Source organism: Branchiostoma floridae, chromosome 17 (assembly GCF_000003815.2).
Source record: "Branchiostoma floridae strain S238N-H82 chromosome 17, Bfl_VNyyK, whole genome shotgun sequence".
In the NCBI taxonomy this organism is placed as follows: Eukaryota; Metazoa; Chordata; class Leptocardii; order Amphioxiformes; family Branchiostomatidae; genus Branchiostoma; species Branchiostoma floridae.
This window is the reverse complement of record NC_049995.1, coordinates 11,418,282-11,437,585: the sequence shown is the minus strand read 5'-3', so window position 1 is coordinate 11,437,585 and position 19,304 is coordinate 11,418,282. Positions and strand designations below refer to the sequence as shown.

Here is a 19,304-nt window from a genome sequence, read left to right as displayed (position 1 = left end):
TTATACTCCGCTTTCCCATTAAATTGCTTTTCTGCAGAATAATCTTGAACTCGTCTCCTTTGGCCCCGAAATTGAATTCTGTATTATTTCGGGGATTGAATGTCTTATAGAAGCAGTGTAACAGGGATTGAACATTGAAATACTAGTTTGAACCCTTTACAAGGGCCTCGTGGCTCAAAGCTAATTAAAACTCTTGCCTGTATGAAATGCCAATTGTTCCTGTGTGATAGGTTGCCGGAATATTTGGTAAGGAATGTAACTAGAGGAGTGAACTGGAGAAAAACCAGTGTGGATACCAGGGAGTACAACCTGGGCGTGACATCATTGAAAAGTCATGAAGTTTTCTCTCCTTGAAACTTGTCAAATTTGTCACTCATAATGTTACCAGGAAGAGGGTTAGATATTAGAAGTTTTATACTGGGATGCTCCAGAATATTATGGTCCAAACAGCTGAAAATTTCCAATGTTAATGATAATGCTCTCAGTCCTGTGAACTTGTCTGTGTAGCAATTTGAATATTTCAATCCAAAGATTAGCGGAGTTAAAGTAAGATATTACAAATAATTGATGTCTATGATGGTTAATACATTAATGTAGACCATATAGGGTATGCAAACTTAGCAGATATCAGTGTAAATGTAACATTATCTTGATTTGAAGTTGGTTGTTATAACTATTGAATTTTCAGCACCATGGAAAGGACTTGTCAAAACTGTACAAGACTATATTACATGATTACCATGATTTATTGAAAAGGGTTTGAGATTTCAAATAATGGCTTGGATTATGCTGAAAAGATTCAGTTTTTATGTGGTAATAATTAGATGAAATGAAAAATAGAGGATTGTATTACTGCTAGAGTGTTCAATCAAGTTCTTTGAAAACAAACAAACAAAGAAGCAAAATATATGTAATATGGGCTATTTTTGCAGTGGTCCCCATTTTAAGGACACTTGTAATAGGTTAATGGGTAAAATATGTGCTGTAAAGGTTGGGTTCAGGTCACCCATGGATGTTATCTACCAAATTATCCTCGTTCAATGTAAGCACTGCAGTAAAGGGTCAAGGATAGGGTTGTTCATTTTCTGGGGGAGCCCAAAAGGGGATTTGATGTTTTGTAAAAAACATTTACCAGTAGCCGATTGCCTGTAGTATTTTTGATATCGTCAACATGAAATAGATTGCTACTGAAGATCTAGGTTGATTTTGTGGCAAGATATTCAAGACAAAATTTCACAACTCTAACTCTAACTCTAAATTCCACAACTCTAACACACATCATGATTACAATCAGTTCCCAGAATGACCATCTTACAATACTATGGATATGTTTTTGTTCTGTTTGTGTGTCTATCTGTCAAACTCGAGAAACTGTGGTTGGATCCATTTGATATTTGCTAGGTGGGTTGGAGTCTGGAAAACAGAGGTCAACTTCTATAATGTGCCCCCTACCAGCTTTCTAAGGTACTTCAACAGAACTTCTGTTTGTGATATCTCGTGTTCTGGACATGCTATGATCATAGCTTTTTAGTTGTAAATAGCCCTTGTGGTAGAGAGTAAGTGTTGTAGGTTTGGACCCCCTAGCGGCTCCTCCCAAACTGCAGGAGCTGATTGTTTTTCATACTTTTGTGAAATTTAGATTGTCTAGGCCCTCGTTGTCCTCAACCTTCAAACAGATGAGGGTGAGTCTATATGAAGGTGAAGGTAATGCCTATGCCTAGGAGGGACAACTTTCAAGCACACGTACTTGTATCTATGATAACCGAATGCAATTTTTATCTATAAGCTGCTTACTGTAAAAGTAGACTGACACTCTGTATCCGTTAAGCTCTTCCATCAAATGGGAAAGATGGCACAGCTATGTGCGACACACCCATTTTCTTTACGTCTATTTCCATTCTCTTAGCCAAATCATACTGTATATCTTGAGTCGTTTTGTGCCCATTTTGTCTTTGTCTTCAAGACTTTCTTGGTTACGCCTTCCTTGCGTAGACTGTGACGCTCTAGATAATTTTCGTTATGGGGCTTTCCTTTCTCTGTCACTCATACTATCAGTTTGAAGAGCTCTTGTACAATCCCCTCCCTTGTTTGTATGCTGATCAAGTACGCGGCAGTCAGTCTTCTATTGATCCTGCCTTGAAAAGGATCCGTCCAGCTTTGGTGTCGTTCATTCTAAAATCAATTTTCTCCGCTGCAATCAGGGCAAGTGTGAGAGGCATGGGTGGAATAGCATAAACGTGAGGTCTGATCGCCTGTTCTGGGGCACTGATGACCTCATGCGGAATAGGCCTTAGTGAAATGGTCTACCTTTGGTCTCTAGTTGAAATACAGCGAGTGATGTACAGTATGCAAAAGTTGTTGTGATATCGTAGAATACATAGCAGTATGACCCGTTAGCCCCTTTTTTAGTTATTCTTTAAATGAAAGAAAATCAAAGCTTGAAATACAAATGGCCCTGCAGTTCATAAAAATGTGGCTAGAGGGCCCAAAATTTGCTGCAATCAGGGCAAGTGTGAGGGGCATGGATGGAATAGCATAAATATGAGGTCTGATGGGCTGTTTCTAGGGCAGAAGTGGCAGGGCTCGAAATTCATTTTTGGGATAAGGTGCACTGGTGCACCCAACCTAGAAATCTGGGTGCACCAAAAATATTTTGGGTGCACCACATAAAAATAATAGTTTAGTAGAATATCATAATAACCTAAGTGCAAACCTACTTTGGAGCCTTGAAAATATCGATGAACACAAATTCCAACTTCAAATTATTAAACAAGTACTATGACATTTATAACACATCGATGTCAAGAATATGGCGTTTATTAGTATACTGATATCTTTACATACATAAGCCTATGAAAATATTTGTTTGCACCTGTGCACCCACAGAAAAAAATTAGGTGCACAGCTCCAATTTTGGGTGCACATGGGTGCACAAAACCCCATTATTTCGAGCCCTGAGTGGTGATGACCTCATGTGGAATAGGCCTTAGTGAAATGGTCTTACTTTGATCTCCAGTCATATTATGATGCAAAGTGAAGTACAGTGGACCCAGGTTGTTGTCATATCATAGAAAATGTGGCCCAAATCATTCCAGGGAAAATTTTGAAACCTAGACCCTCTGAAACTAAATTTCTTCTATTTTGAGGGGCAACTTTTGCTAGTGGAGCCAGCTTGGTTCAATTAATATCTTAATATGTCAGGTTTGGTCGGTCACAGAGGACAGAAATGGCAAAGTTTTTGTCCATCCCCAGCAGCAGAATTCTGCCAAAGGACGGAAGGACGGATGCTGGAATAAAGTTTAACAAACAAATAAAGGTGGCGTTAACTGCAGCGAGGCACCTAACGTCATTAGCCTTGGCCTGTTTGAGGACGATTAGGGAGTACGATCATGACTCCCTCGGCAGTGACACGCTCCCCTGTCCCTGCAGCAGCAATAACTCCAAATTACTGTGGCAGGGTTAAACCCTGGAGAACGTTATGGATGGGCACCGTCAGATTAATGTGTTGTTTTCTCTGCTCTCTTCTTCCAATAATGTCGGTAGCTTATTATGAAAATTTTGTCTTTCAGAAAAAACACCTAATGATTACCTGTAATATTTTTAATATGACATGGTGATTAGAATTTGATTTAGGATGATTTGGTGGCAGACAAAAAGTTTATCTGTAAGATATTCACAGATTAGGAATATTTTTAGTGTCCAGAATGGTCTTCTTTCAATGCTATGGCCGTGTTGTTTTTCTCTAGTTATAATGCAAAGTTGTATGAAGCTTTTTTTGCCATGGTTGGAGTCTAGGTAAAAAAGGAAAAAAAAACTGCTGTGTTTACTGCAGCTGCTATGCTTGGTAGGTGGGGATTTTATGTTTTCCTGTGGGGAAAGACATAATATTGTCTTTGCTGGTATGTTCATGTTATTTCTGTCAGGAGCCAATCATAGCTTAAAACTTCATTGGGATATTAGTTATATGTTGTAAATATGAACAAATTATTTAATTTTTTTCCTTGCACACAATTCCATAGGGCAAGCCAATTGTATAGTAGTGTGTGCAAGTAGCTTGATAAATTTAAAGGTCACAGGGAAAACATTCTGCATTTTGGCAAAAATGTTGCTTTTTAGTTTTGTTTGACAGTTTCCACCCTTAAGAGCCTTACATGTAGAATTCCCAGTTTTAACGTTAGGTTCTTGAAAACTCAACACCATAAATTGCAAAAATCAACACAGTTCTTCTTCTCCCTGCAATACATTCCCTCGAGACCCCATGAATTTTTTCTAGAAGACCTCCAGATTATGTAACCCATGATATATTGCGCAATTTGAAAACATAACACAATTTACTGAATTGTCGTACCCACGGTTTTATTAGATAACGTTTGGATAAAGATGAATCATAGAGCTGTCACATTGTCCTGGGTGGAAAGGCTGGTAATAAAGTTTTGATTAGGCAAAGCTGTGCAGATAACTTGTTTCTCACCACCTTGCTGAAGAAAACCCTCTTAGCTGTATGTTTGGGTTGAACTGCACTGTAGATTGGCTATTATTGAAGCACCAGGTGTCACTTTAATTATGGAAAAACACTCTAATTCTGGACTCCAAAAAAAGAAAAAAAAGTCCAATCCATAACTCCAAACTTCTTTTTCCGATCAACTTTATATTTTTAGTGAGTACATTCCAAGGAGCAATGAATATACTGAAAGCGTCAATGGGTCAATATGATATTTTTCTCTATTATAGTTCACACTTTTGACTTGGGGCAAGTCTCATACAAATCTGTGGACTAGAGTGTTCCATATAATCTGGAATATCTCAACATAATACGCACCCCTTCTCCACCAGTCTTGAACACATCTCAAACAAGATAAATTTCTATGTTTAATTTTTCTTATAATAGATAGAATTCCTTACTTGTGTTCCTAACTAAATTGTCTCTACAAACTTGTGAATTGCCTATACCACATTGTAAAATTGTTCAGAATAGAAATGTTGTACGCACAAACAACACGGCATAGCTTTGCATCCTTCCTATAAGTATATGTAGCACCACATCTACATGTATTTTCACAGTTATCTGAGCAATTACCTCAAATAAAGGACGTACACGACTTAAACAAAAACTTGTAGCACCTTTTGAATTTTAAAAATTTTGAAATGTGCGTACTTAAATGAAGAAAATGTGGGATATGTATTGAGACATATTGATTTCTCACTTGAAAACTCAGATTAGTAGAGTTGCTAATACTTCTCTCCTCCCAAAAGACAATGTTTTCCCTTATCAGCCTTTCCTTCACAACAAAGAGACACTTTCTCTCCATTCCACCCACCTCTTGTCTGATGCAGTTGGCAGTGTCATACGTTTGGCAAACGGCAGGGGTACAGGCTCCGTAGTTGCCATGGTAACTAATAGGTGGGAAAATGAGCTGGCTGGCAGAGCGTGATAACACCCGGAGGCCGTACGTGCCTGGTATACTACTACTGGGGTTGGTCATGGCCATTTTCTATGGCCGGTACAAGGTCTGTACCAGTGTTCTAGCAAGCCTGAATTTTTTTCCATCCCCTGGATTTTTATAGGAAATTCTGTCAAATCACAACAATCCTAGGGGTGTCTGGGGCATGGTCCCCGGGAAAGTTTTGAAATCTAGACTCTCTGGGAAGCCATTTCCTTTATTTCGAGGGGCAAATTTTGCTGGTAGACAATCAGCTTGGTTCAGTTAGAATCTTTACATGCATATGGTGATTTTTGTCTGTCATGGGACAGAATGGGCAAAATTTGTGTCCGTCCCCAGCAGCAAAATTCTGTCAAAGGACGGACGCTGGCCAGAACCCTGGTCTATTCCTTTTTGTGTCTTGTGTTACATAAGACAACACCAACTTGTTTTCTTGGTCCTCAACCATTTTAAAGGCAACCTAAGCGACATTATTAGCCTGACTCTGTAGAATGTTCAAAGTCAATTTTTATTGCACTTTTCTATGTAATAAGATGAAGCAACTCTATTCCGTTCTATATCAACATTCAAGTAGCAAAAATTTGATGATGCTGTGCAGTGAGTATGCCGTGAAAGTCAGTGTGCTGGTTTGAGGCCTGATTTTTTTGGTTCCAATATTTAAGGGATCCTCATGTGGCTTGTTTCTGCACCATTTTTGACTGCTAAAAGTATGAGAGAATGATGTAGAATGTGGGAATATAGTGCGGTAGATGTCAATATCATACAGATTGCCTTATCCAGAATATTTCCGTTTGCCTTTAAGGTGAAAATACAGCAAGCAGACATTATGAAAGCAAATGACGGAAGAAAAAGTAACTTTGACTATATTCACTCCATAAAACTGAATGTACCCAGGAAAAAAATTTGCCCATGATATATCATTTCGTTCTTCTACGTCGATAAATTATATTGCTGTGGCCAAACCTGAAAATATTTAAACTTATGATAAGGGCTTTCCGTCTTCCATGGTTTTCAACAAAGAAGTCAGGCACACCTAGTTTCCCATTTACTTTAGACGTTATTTTTCATTCATTGGACAAGTAGCATTTAGAGTAATCACATGTCATTGCCTGAAGTTAATTGTGTTTTTATCTTGTTACTTGGAATTCCCCCTTTAGGCAAGAATGTGCAATAAAGTTGCTAAGTATTGTAATAGTCTTCAAGATATCAAGCTGACTCCACAAACTTTCACAAAGGGAAATTTGTCTCAGAAATTTGATATGCCGCGGGGCATAGGGAATCGTTAAGCCAAGAGGCGAAAAACGCCTCGCGATTTCTCCAACTATTGATTACTAAACGTTCTTGAATTACAACTAGGGACAACTTTGACATTTTCGGTACTATGCAAAATGGAGGGTTAGATATTTGGGCTTTGTGTGCGGTCCGCGATGACGCACTTGGTGGTAATGCGGAGGTAATTTCCGGACCCTTCTTAGATGCCCAATATTGATGAGAGACGAGGAAGCTCGGAAAGCCGGTCTTTACAACTCAGACGTCTCGCTGTGATCAGCTCTTGACACGAAGAAAGTCACCTTCAGTCAGATTAGAACAGAGGCGCGGAAAGTGAAAACTTAAGCTTGATGAAAGACACCACAGATAATACCCGTTTCTCTTCTTTAGAAGGTTCAAAGTCAGGAATAGCTTGTCAGAAAATCTGTCAGCCAGGAGCTTAAAGTAAAGAAGCGATGATGGACTGAAAGTCAATGTTGGCTTGTTACAAAATAGCATTATTGCGTTCAAAGATGTACGTCGATGAAGGTTAGACATCCAGGTAATAAGATATTACTCAAGCAACTAGATATGATTTTGGAAATGGTCAAACATCTGTTATATTAGGTCAATGTCAAATCTCTTGTTTCAGATGGTTCAATGTTAGAAAGGGATAGCTTTTCAGGAAGTCTGTTAGCCACAAAATTTGTCACTAAGAAGCAGTGTGATAGACTGAAAGTCAGATGTTACACTATAGCACAATGTGTCAGATGTTACGAAATAGCATAATGTTTAAATCTCTTGTTAAGAAGGTTGCAAATAGAGCTAAACTGGAAGGGTCTGTAATGGTAGCCTGGATACAGCACCTAGTGACCTCAATATGACAGAAATTGCCCCAGGTGTGGCCATGTATACATGTAGGGTTAAAACCACTCATACCAGAAAGGCCCCTACTCTTTTAGATAAATGCAGTGGGTCCTTAAATGTGCACGAGGTGTGGCTCTCTCTTCAAACACGTAAGGCTCCTATTTAACATCCTATCGGAGGGGTTTCCCTGACCAAAGCTAGCTACTCATTTTTGCCAAGTGAGGCAAGGAAAATCATGCATGTTAAGTGCCTTATCCATGCATGGGCACAACATCATGGCTTGTCAGGGGTTTCAAACCCAGGACCTCTGGGGTCTGGGCCAAACAGTTGTGCTACACGATGTCACTAGCACAAAGCTAGCTAGCATGTTACAAATTGGCTCATCTTCATGTACATTGTAGTAGCCTTTTTTTTAGAAACACTTAAGAGTAAGATTGTGCCGTTGATCTAAAATTTATCAAAATCTTGGATATAGAATAAAGGTGATAACTTGAGCAGAAACTTAACCCAGTGAACGTAAATTACTTTAATGGTATCATCTCTGCCAATCACTATCAACCCCCGCATTTTTATAGAACATTCATTAAAGCACCTCCTGGTAAAGAATTGTAATCGGCGCCGCGAGGGTCCTTAGTATTCTGAAGGATGTTGTATCAAAGCTCTTGTGACTGACGGCTATCGATTGTCTATAGTCAATTACTAAGTGTGTCTATTATATAAACATTGCTGGTTGACGTTTACGTCATCAGTTTCAATTTATGCTGGTATGTCTTAGGCGGCTCTTTTTGTAAATCTTGGTGGTGAAGATTGTGTATTGGGCTTTCAGAAAAAGTGTGTCAAGTTTCTTGTCAAGCCCAGAAATACACCTCAAATGTTATGTCTCAACTCTTTAATGAGGATGAGGAAAAAAAAAGGGTATTATATGGTAGAATTGTAATGTCACTCTTGAATTCTTATGTCTGTTTGCATACAATTGTTGACAAATATTTTACAATGAGCTTTTGTATGCTGTGCAGGATATATTTAAGATAAGGAGCCTAAAAATTTCAAAATCAATCATATTTTCGATATCTTTCCTGACAACCATGGATTGTTTTTTGGAAATTGCAGATTGCAGGCGGATGTTTTAAGCTATGACACTGTATCAAATCGTCTTTGAAATAATGTGCTATCCTCCACGGACTTGAAACTTCCTGTGGAATCTATGATTTATAGGCTGCGGTTGTTCACATGAAGTATCGTGTGAGTCGATACTCCCGACATTAATACGTCCAGTGGGCGGGGTACGTAGGGCCTATCTCCCATGGATTTAAGGTATACCTGACGCAATTTCCTGCTGGGACGATACGCCAGATTGATTACACCCAGTTTTCTTATCAGTAAAATTCAGAGAATTGTGGTGATCTTTTCTTGACGGTAAAGTGCAGCATTCACCCCTATAGGCGCCTCTTATACCACTTACATTGCATAAACCGTTGGAGCTTGATAATGATATCGGTGGAATTCGATTGGCACCAGCAATTCATATCCTTGTTTCTTTTTAAAGGTAGACCTTTTAGTATTAGGTAAAACTGAAGCAAGTGAAGATGATGGGAAGAAATATCTGACTGTATTTGCTATCTGGAATTGTTTGCACCAAGTCATAGTCATAATTGAATAGTTATTATTAATTCTCAAATGTACTGTTTCCTTGTTCCAAGGCAAGCTTTATTTGTAAATCCAAGAGCCAGCAAGTTGAATTGGTATTGCCATATGTTTTTTATGGAAAAATGTAATTGTAAGGACTTATAAATTGTAGTTTGCTAAAACAATACACATTTGAGAAATGTTTTTGAGGTAATTTCAACGTGATATCTCTATGTTAAATGATTCAATCAATTCTAAAATAACGTCATATAAGTAAGGTAGCCAAAATGCCTTGCTCTGATTTTATCAGTGGAACGTTATTAGCCGTGAGCTTTGTTAGCTCTACTTCCCGCGGGGCACGTTATAGTTTGGGGCACGCCTAGGTTTCGGGCGGGAGATTGATCGAGACGGGGGACCTGCAATATTCATGATTTGGCTTAAACCATTCGGGGAAGGCACCTTATAATCTAGCAGGCAGGGAACGCGTTGGCTATAGGAGGCACAACTGAGCTAGCACAGGAGCCAATCCAGCAACGGCTACATTATTTGGGGAGTGTAAAGCGAGCGGGAATAGCGTTCTTTATTGTCGGTGATCGCGATTAAATCTGGCGGCAGGAGCTGCATCGTGACGGGAGGGAAAGCGGCTTCAGCTGGGCTCGCTGCCGATTTTCGTGCCAAGATTGCGCGGGAATCTCTCGACACCTGTGTCTGTGTTAACTCATAACGTCTGAGCTTTGGGATAGTACAGCATGCAGCCATTTCTGCTTGTTTAGGAACTGGAAGAAATTGGTGGTCGGAAAGCTTGGAATTCATCTGGGATTGATATTTCTCTCCACCTGGAATGTGGCATTGGATTGGAGGGAGGAAAGCGGAATTGGAATTTCATGCTAGCATTTGTCTGAACTCTGCAATTTATTAGCCATGCTGTCTTTTAGTGTAGAAAGAAAGTACAGTGAAAAGTAGACTTGGAATTCTTCTTCATCGTGACTCTTGGAATTTTCACCTGAGTTGGATAGGAAATACATCTTCTGTGAAGGCTGAATCTTTGCTGACTGTACTAATTCATACTGGAGCAGTGGATGTGTGTGCTTCTGCTACTAGTCAAAGAGAACTGCTGGAGTGGAAGTGACAATGTAGAGAAAAGATATTGCTGAGAGGATTTCTTGTTTTCATACAATTTTATAGCATCAAACCTTACACTTAGTCAGAGACAGGAAAGTTAGTTAAAAGAACTTTGCAACACAACAATCTAATACTGGCATTAACTCTTGGAATTGTACTTTAGGCTTCTCTAAGATTTTATTTATAGATGATAGTAGGGTATTTCCATAATATTTTAGTAGAAATTTGAGGTACTTACAGGTTGTATAGCATATTTGCTTACTATAGGTTTCTACTGGCTTCAGTTGCATCTAAATCCTAAGTCCCAAGAAGTTATTACTTCAATTACTACAAAATATCTGGTTATCCTTCTTGCTTAACTGAATAGTGGCGAATCGTGGCAGCCATTTCTTATGTCTGTAACTTGATTGGAGTATTCCATTCTCTAATATTGAACCAAAGTAGTCCAGAAGTCTGCACACTAAGACTTTTCAACATTGATTTTACAATTTTGTAAGTGACATTTGATTTTTGTTAGAACTGGGTGAAACTGGTGTAAACTGGATAGGGAGTGGTATGGACTGAGGTGAATTACAACTACTGGAACTAAGTTTTAGAGCAGGAAATAGAATCACGTACTCTGATATTGATTAAACTTTGTGCTTTGATTTTGATTGAGCTTTGACTGAAGTGCTAAATGTGAATAGAACGCAGAGAACAATACTTTTAGACACGTCCTTGTGGTGTGAAGAAAACAAGAACTGAACTAGATTCTAAGGAGCAAGGCTATAAAAGAAAATGCTGTATATGGATTTATCGCTTTGAACAATACTTCTACTTCACCGAGGTTTGAAGAGAACTTTATTGTGTTCAACTAGAACAGAATAGAACAGTACTGAACTGAATTCACAGGAGCAGTACAGCATAAGAAACTGAATTACGTGGAGTTCACTCTGAGAACAATAGTTTCAGACACTTCACCATGGTGTTAAGGACTGAATTTGGCTGAACTAGAACAGAACAGAAAATAACAGGACAGAACAGAACTGAACTGAACTACATTCACATACAGCAGAAGAAACAGATAACTTGGCTTTATTTCTGACGACTAATACTATACTTTTGGGCACTTTTACCACGCTGTGAAAAGATCTGAATTGTGTTGTCCTGCATTATGCTGTGCAGAACTGAACAAGCTTCACAGGAACATTGCTGTAGAAAAGATGACTGAGATCTACATGGATTTAACTGTGAAACTTCATGTTATGAAGAGAATTGAACTGTGTTGATTCTCGAACAGAACTGAACTAACTTTACAGAAGAAACCAAGATGGAGACCAAAGTGAAGCACAAGATAAAGAACAACATCCTACTGGTGGAGACCAGTGGTCTCCAACCTCCAGAGAAAAACAACGCCAGCGTGATGTTTTATTTCATGTCCGCTGTCTCGTGCTGTTTCAGGCGCCTCAAGGACGAGTTCGCCAACTACGAGCAAGCCGTGAAGGAACTGGGGGAGGAGAAGAAGCAATCGTACGGGAACGTGGACTCGGGCGCGGTCTGCGAGATCTGTCACAAGACGAAGTTTGCGGACGGGGTGGGGCACACCTGCGTGTACTGTGAGCTGAAGGTGTGCGCCAGGTGTGGGGGGAAGGTCACGTTACGTTCTAATAAGGTAAGCAGTCTTATTCTTCTACTTCTACATGATATTTGTTCCGTAAGTTCACCTTTATCCGTGGGGTTAACATATATCCGTTGCTATATCATAACTGCAAAACTTTGAAAAATTGTGGTAACCTAGATCTGTTCTTATATGACACAGCAATACTTTGAAAATATTGTATTTAAAAACCACCCTCCGTCAACTTGACATCCCTAAATACCCCATTAAAAAAAGAACGGATAAAGGCTACATCGCTAATAAAGGTGAACTAACTTCTACTTCTACATATTATCTATGTCTACACACAGGTTTATGGTGGTTCTTTTGATGTACAGTGCTCTAGATGCACACTTGCAAACTTAACTACATTTAGCTTGCGCAACTTGATTTTAAACCCAGGTTGCACACTGCGCAATATGACATATTGCAGTTGGAACATCGCATTGAACTTGAAGTGCTTGTGTTTAATGCAAAAGTATAGAATATCCTTGTTACATCAATCTACAACATATGAAGATTGAATGAAAGTCAAGTGAGACAAAACAAAACTTAACTTTGTAAGACATTCTTTTGCAAATGAAGAAACTGTTTGGTACAATTTTTAAACTATTTCCACATTGATCCTTGAACAGATGATGCTGTTAAATTGCAATTCCTGATACACTCTTTAAAATACTTTATTTTTCCTCAAGGATTGTCCTAAAGATTGATCATTTTTCATTTCTTCATGCATGACCAAAACGAATGGAGGAAAACTGTAATTCTCCAGGAGAATTAGATACATAAATTCATTCTTTGCTTGACTTCCTAAACACACTAATCAGTGTCATACAATGGACGTGCTCAGCAGAAATTACTGTGGAAATTGTAGACATCTATTTGAGTGCAGTCTTCTGAACTTGACTCTAATACGATACAGACAACCCTCCATGCTATGCACAGACAAGGTCAACTGGGAAAGATGAAGGTCAAATAGCACAGGTTAAGAGCCTGCTCACCTTTAAGGGTAAATTCCGTCTAATTTAACAATATACTATTTGCATTGGACTCAAATTTCTAAAATGGGTATGATTTTGAATTAGGACATTGTTCATTTCATTTTACAGTATGTATGACATGTGCGTGTGCATCAATTTTCATCCGTTGTCCCAAAAATGTTTGTACGGTACTGTCAGTTTTTTTAAAGCTGCTGCAAAACTTTGCAAATATGTGCGTAAAACTGAAAGAAAAAGGAAAATTTGGAATGGTTTGGGTTTTCAGAATTCTTTGCAGTTTCCTGACTTATGCAATGGACAGTTACGCAACTAGCTGGTGTCTTTTTTTTTACCAGAAAACAGATACTAATATTGTAGAATACCAATTGTAGATTTCAAAGTAAAAAAAGATATGAAACAACAAAAATTAAGAATCTATTTTTCCGCATACCATACTATGTGTGTTCAATAGTTTGCTCTACCCTCCTGACCACGAAGACTTCATAACGAAGGCAACTTTTTTATTTGCACACTCACATCAGTTTGGGGTCCCCAGAGGACGTCATTTCATACGATGGAATGTACATTACGTCGGACCTCAGGGATGGAAATTTTTCTCCCAAATGTCCTAAACCAGTCATATTGAAGGACATTAAGGGACCGTACGGCGTTTAGTGAGGGGGGAGGGCCGGTCGCCAGAGGGTCGGGTCAAAAAATTTTTGCATGGCCCTCCCCCCAGGTAAATTTTTTTTTGCTAGGCCCTCCCCCCAAGACAAAATATTTTTGCTTGGCCCTCCCCCCTCCCATCAACTTTGAAAAAAAATATTCAAGACGCCAATAAAACACTGCGCTCCCACATTCGGAAATGTCCTTTGCGTCATACTTTTTCATGATTTTCATCGAGAAGCAGATCTCTCACCCCTAGTAAAAAAAGGAAAACAGAATGGCTCAAAATATCTGCTTAATAGATGGATAAATATCTGCTTCATAGAGGCATAAATATTTGCTTTATAGAAGCTATTTCATTGTTTTGATATTAAAACAACACCTAAAAAGCATTTGTACCTGGATTTCTAGTAGATTTGCGCCACGAAGCGGCGCGCGCTCCGCTCCCTAAATTTACGTATTGCAAGCTCGCGGGCCTGAGCGGCTTGACGGAAACTATTTTCAATTTACATATATTTTGGATTTTTTCTTGGTTCTGTGGTGGTAATAACTTACGGTAAATCGGGGGAAAAATGAAAACCAAAACGACAGCACGATTCAACTTCCAAAACTGTAGTGGGGAGGGGGGCGCCGACGCGTGACGCTGATTTTCCCACGGCGGGGTAAGACCGGTCGCCGGCGGGCGTGAGACCGCAGACTTGCAGGAGATCTCTTAGAAATGCCACGCTTTTTTTGCCACGATTTCCTGCATTGCTTTTTTATGGGAAAATTTGCTGGTTAGATGACATTTCTATGAAAAAAAAATACGAGGGTTTCAAGTTTTTGAGAACGACGTTCCGAACACCATGTTCGGCGCCAAAGGCACGAAGAATCGCAAGGTAGGTCCGGGAGAATTTTGAAATCTTGACCCTCTTAAAAGCTATTTCCTTCAGTTTGAGGAGATATTTTGCTGACAAACAAAGCTAACTTTAATAGCATTTCAATTTAGAAATACAAAATTAAATCCCCCCAAACACATTATCACGATGTCGGTCATCAAAGGCGCGAGGCCGGTCACGTCAAAAGGGATCCAGGGAAATTTGCAAATATTTACCCTCGAGCTCTGAAACGCCATTTCTTACATTTTGAGGGCAATAAGACGGGTAAATTTTGCTGGCAGACTAATACAGAGTTTAATAACATTTCTGTACGTGAAGAAGGTTTTCGAGGGCGTCATGCATAAGCCCCGCCCCCTCCCTTTCGCATTTTCACTGTGTCCCGAGCGCCAACCTCGGGCGATCCCTTGCAGAGGTCCAGAAAATTTTTGAAATCTTGACCCTCTGAAACGCCGTTTCTTGGATTTTAAGGGACATATTTTGCTGGCAGACCAAGCTATTTTTTTTTTTTGCTTGGCCCTCCCCCCAAGTAAAAAAAATCTGCTAGGCCCTCCCCCTGGCAAAATATTTTTTTGCTTGGCCCTCCCCCCCCTGGCGACCGGCCCTCCCCCCTCGCTAAATGCCGTACGGTCCCTAAGCAAGAACAAATGTTGACAGTTTGATGCTAAGAACCCTTATCACCATTGCCTCAGCTTATGTCTATTACTCATCCAATCTTAGCTGGTCATTTTCTGCAGTAAATATGGGGATTTTTGTAATAAAGGACAATTTCAGCAGTCTTGAGGGAGGAAATTTTCAGCCATGTTTTCATAGATAACCAGCTTTTGTTTGAAATATAGGTAGAGAAGTACTGTGTGCTGTAAATTCATTCAAGTTAGAGGCACCTAAATTTTGTGTATTCGTTGGGCCATGTTGATTTGATTATATGGATGACATCTTGTAGGAATCCCCAAACTGATGCAAGTATGGGAATAAAAAATGTTTGACCAGAAAATAAAGTTGCCTTCACTATACAATCTAAGTAGTCTGGGAGGTTGAAAAAATGACCAAATACATTGGGTATTTGAGTATTGAAAACTGAACAATTGATTCTACTTTTTTTTCACATCTTCTTCTTTAACCATTGACGTTGTCATAAGCATATGTTTTCCTTTATATATATTTCTTGATCTATGGCATATATTGGCAGCTGCTTTGTACGATTTAAAGCATAGTTGAAAACTTTTGTTTTTTGGAAACGGCCGAAAATTTACGTGCATACGATGTCATCCATATAATCAAATCAATATGCCCTTGTTGAAAGACAATGGCAACTGCACAATCTGTTTATTCAGTTTGATTAATTGAGAATAGAGAAATGACTCTGAACTTCAAAGCATCTTGAATATTTCAAAATTCTAAATTAATGTTTGTAGGAAGTGCATCTGGGAACAATGCGTGACTGTGCCCTCTTGGGGTAAGAACCCCTACATCGCTCTTACATGTGTAGGTATGGTAAATATCACTGGAACATCATGGGAATGGAGCTTAATGTACTCTGTACTGATGGTCCTATTGGGGAAGGCATTGCATAACAGACATGATGAATTGGTGGGATATCGCACAGGGTGTGGTCATGAATGTAAGATTAAAAGCAAGATGGGGTGGCGTTGTGTAGCGCAATGATAGGATGTTTGATTCCCAATCCTGATGACTGTTTGGGTCCCCTGATATGTACTGAAGTTGGGTCCTTGGGAAATTCACTTAACGCTAGTTCACCTTTATCCGTGGGGTAACCTTTATCCGTTGTCTTTAAAAATAGCACATTTAGGAGTATTGAATCTTATTATTTGGACAGTGGTTTCAAATTTGCAATGTTTTCAAAATGTTCTGATTTGAAACCACCATCCGTCGACTTTATATCCCTAAATACGTTTTTCGTAGGAACAACGAATATAGGTTACCCTCGGATAGATGTGAACCTGCATTAACACAAATTCCCTCAGTGTTATGATTTTGGACATTTTCATACAGTGCTAGTTGTATCAGCACCATGGACTGACAAAGTATTTGATAGTACTCAATTACACCAATAGTTCCAGCACCAGGGACAGAGACTGGGAAATTTTTCTTAATATCTTTAGTTTTAGTTGTTGCAGTATTACAATCAGGGGAAGACAAAATAGAAAATAGCACTAACACTTTCAGTACCATAGACAGTATAGTATCTGTGATAGTTCTAATGTTTGCAGTATTATAGTCAGGAATCGACAAAATGATTCATAGCTTTCTATGACACTAACATTTTCAGTACCATGGACAGGGGCAGGAATATGTTTGATAGGATTTATAGTTCTGATTGCAGCAGTATCTTAGTCAGGGAAATGCAAAATATTAAACAGCTTTCTATTGCACTAACACATTCAGTACCATGGACAGGAACATGAAAATGTTTTTATAGCATCTATGATATTTCTAATTTTTGCAGCATTATAGTCAGGGACAGACAAAATGTTTCATTCTCAGACACATTTTCAGTACCATGGACAGGGACACGAAAATGCTTAATAGTATTTACAGTTCTGATTGTTTAAGTATTACAGTCAAAGACTGGTAAAATGCTTAACGGCTTTCCATAGAACATTTTCAGTACCATGGGCAAGGAAAGGAAAATTCTTGATAGTATTTTTAGTTCTAATTGTTTCAGTATAACAGCCAGGGAAAGGCAAAATTTTCAATAGCTTTCCATACTACTAACAATTTCAGTACCATGGACAGGAACAATTCTTAATTTTGTCACAGTTGCCAATTTCAAATTGCCTTGTAGTATTTTAGCTCTAATACTCTCAGCACAGTTGACAAGTGACATATCGATTGCTATCCAATCACATTGGTATGAGTGATTAAAGCTTGATCACTTGTTGCCTATGTAATTGTTCTTTTAGATAGGGCTGTTGGGAGTCCTCTATCAGGAAATGAGAAAATGAGAAAGTTATGTGCTGCTTCCTGAAATGTTTTAAGAACTGCAACAACCTTAGTTCAGCTTTTTTTTATACTTTTGTTTCCTAATTTTGTTTACCTTTGCTTTAGTTGTGTCATGAAATACTGTTAACATGAAGTTTTTTGCTGTCGATTAACGTTCATGGTTTTTGAGGTTATTATCTTTACTACAAAATTAAAATCACTGACAAAATGATTTTTGTGTCTTCTGCCTGTCTACCACCTTGTTTCATCTGCCAATGAAAAACTATTGCGAAGTTCACAAATTAAGCTAAAGGCATTTAGAGTGTCACTTTGCAGACCTTTCAAAAGAAATTGCAAAGGATTGGGGAAAAATACAAGGAAAGTGTGTGCAATTTTCTGAGTAGTTTTTTTTAAATGGCATGCTTTACTTTTCTGTAATTCATAGTTTTCTTTCAAAATTTTTGCTTCTTTTGTTTTACATTTTTGTGTGCTATATTATTCAAAATGCAGTTCAATGTGCTGTAAACCTCCCTAACTAGTCTCTTCCATAGGCAAAAACCTATCAGACAGGTACACACCTTTGAGTCTCCTTGGTGGTCCAAGGACTAATCAATATTTTATGCCAACAGGCAGCATTTAGATGTATAAATGTGGTTTATAATGTAAGCCATCTCCCTGAAGCCCCTTGTAATGTGCGCATAGCTCAAGATATCAGCTCATGCAGCTGCTATATAATCATATATAGTGCATCGCTATACAGTTATAAAAGTACTTAGTAAGTTTTTCAGGAACTGAATTACACTGAATTACACTGAATAACTCATTTTTGGTTTTGATATACTTAGCTTCTTTTAAGGTGGTATCTCACTGCACTTGGGGCACTGGTGTGGCACTGCGGGGTTTGAAAGATTACACTACGATTTCAGAGATAAAGAACAAATTTTCTTCTGTGTTTTTTTTTTGTCGTCTAAGTCATTCTTTGATATATTACACAATATCTGAATTATAGAAAAATTTACAAAAATAACACAACAGCGCCGCAGTGAACGAACTCCGCAGTGCCACACTGGTGCCCCAAGTGCAGTGAGATACCACCTTTAGTGCTTAGAACTATAAAAGTATAGGACTTTTCAACACCATTCAACACAGTAAGAGAAAAAGTACAGGGAAGGAAAGTGATCTTGATCCAGTTTAACTCCCTGAAGAGCTAAACTTTCACTGTTTGTGACAGAGAAGACAGATGCTGCATACAGTATTTACAGGTTCATTGTACCAGGGAAGTTAACTGAAGTCAGCAAAAGACAGTGGACCATGGCTTAGCGTCCCGTCCCTCTAACCCTTTTGAGTGCATGTCGGGTGAGCGACACGGCCTGAATTCAGACTCAAGGCTTATTGGTCCAGAGGTATGGCCAATAATCACTGGACTGCACACGCTACAAAGTGACGTATTTGGGTTATCGAAAGACATATTACTCACTTATGCGATTCTCATTGTGCTTTTCTTAAGCCAGCTTCACACTATTGGTGTCCTTGAGCGAAATTCCTTGATCACCAGAAGGTCGCAAAATTTCAAAATTGCCTGAGGTTCAAGCATATTTTTTGCCAGGAAATCTACCAGGCTTTTAGCTAGGATTTTATCAAAGGTTGTCCAAATTTTTTGGTAAGCTGTGGCAAGTGATATAGATGCCACTATTGTAGGGGTCCAGGAACATCCATCTTCCATGGTGCAGAGTTTTTGAGAATTTTAAGTTTAAATGGTGCATTCTGAGGTATCTTGAGGGGCAAAAATACTGTCTTATAGGTCACAGTAGAAGACTGACCACAAATGACCTAGTGGCATCCTTGGTCAATCAGAATTTTCATCTAGGACATCTAGTGCGTCCAATTTTTGTATTTTTAAAAA

General features: G+C 38.8%; 1 protein-coding gene across 5 annotated transcripts in view; it reads left to right on the top strand.

Moving 5' to 3' along the window:
• Positions 1–19,304, top strand: part of LOC118404830 (regulating synaptic membrane exocytosis protein 2-like) — a 186,015-nt gene that overhangs the window by 37,002 nt on the left and 129,709 nt on the right. For all 5 annotated transcript variants that reach the window (XM_035804193.1, XM_035804195.1, XM_035804194.1 and 2 more), the window contains exon 3: positions 11,745–11,955. In XM_035804193.1, coding sequence (XP_035660086.1) covers positions 11,745–11,955 — 211 coding nt within the window. The remainder of the gene's footprint in view (positions 1–11,744; positions 11,956–19,304) is intronic.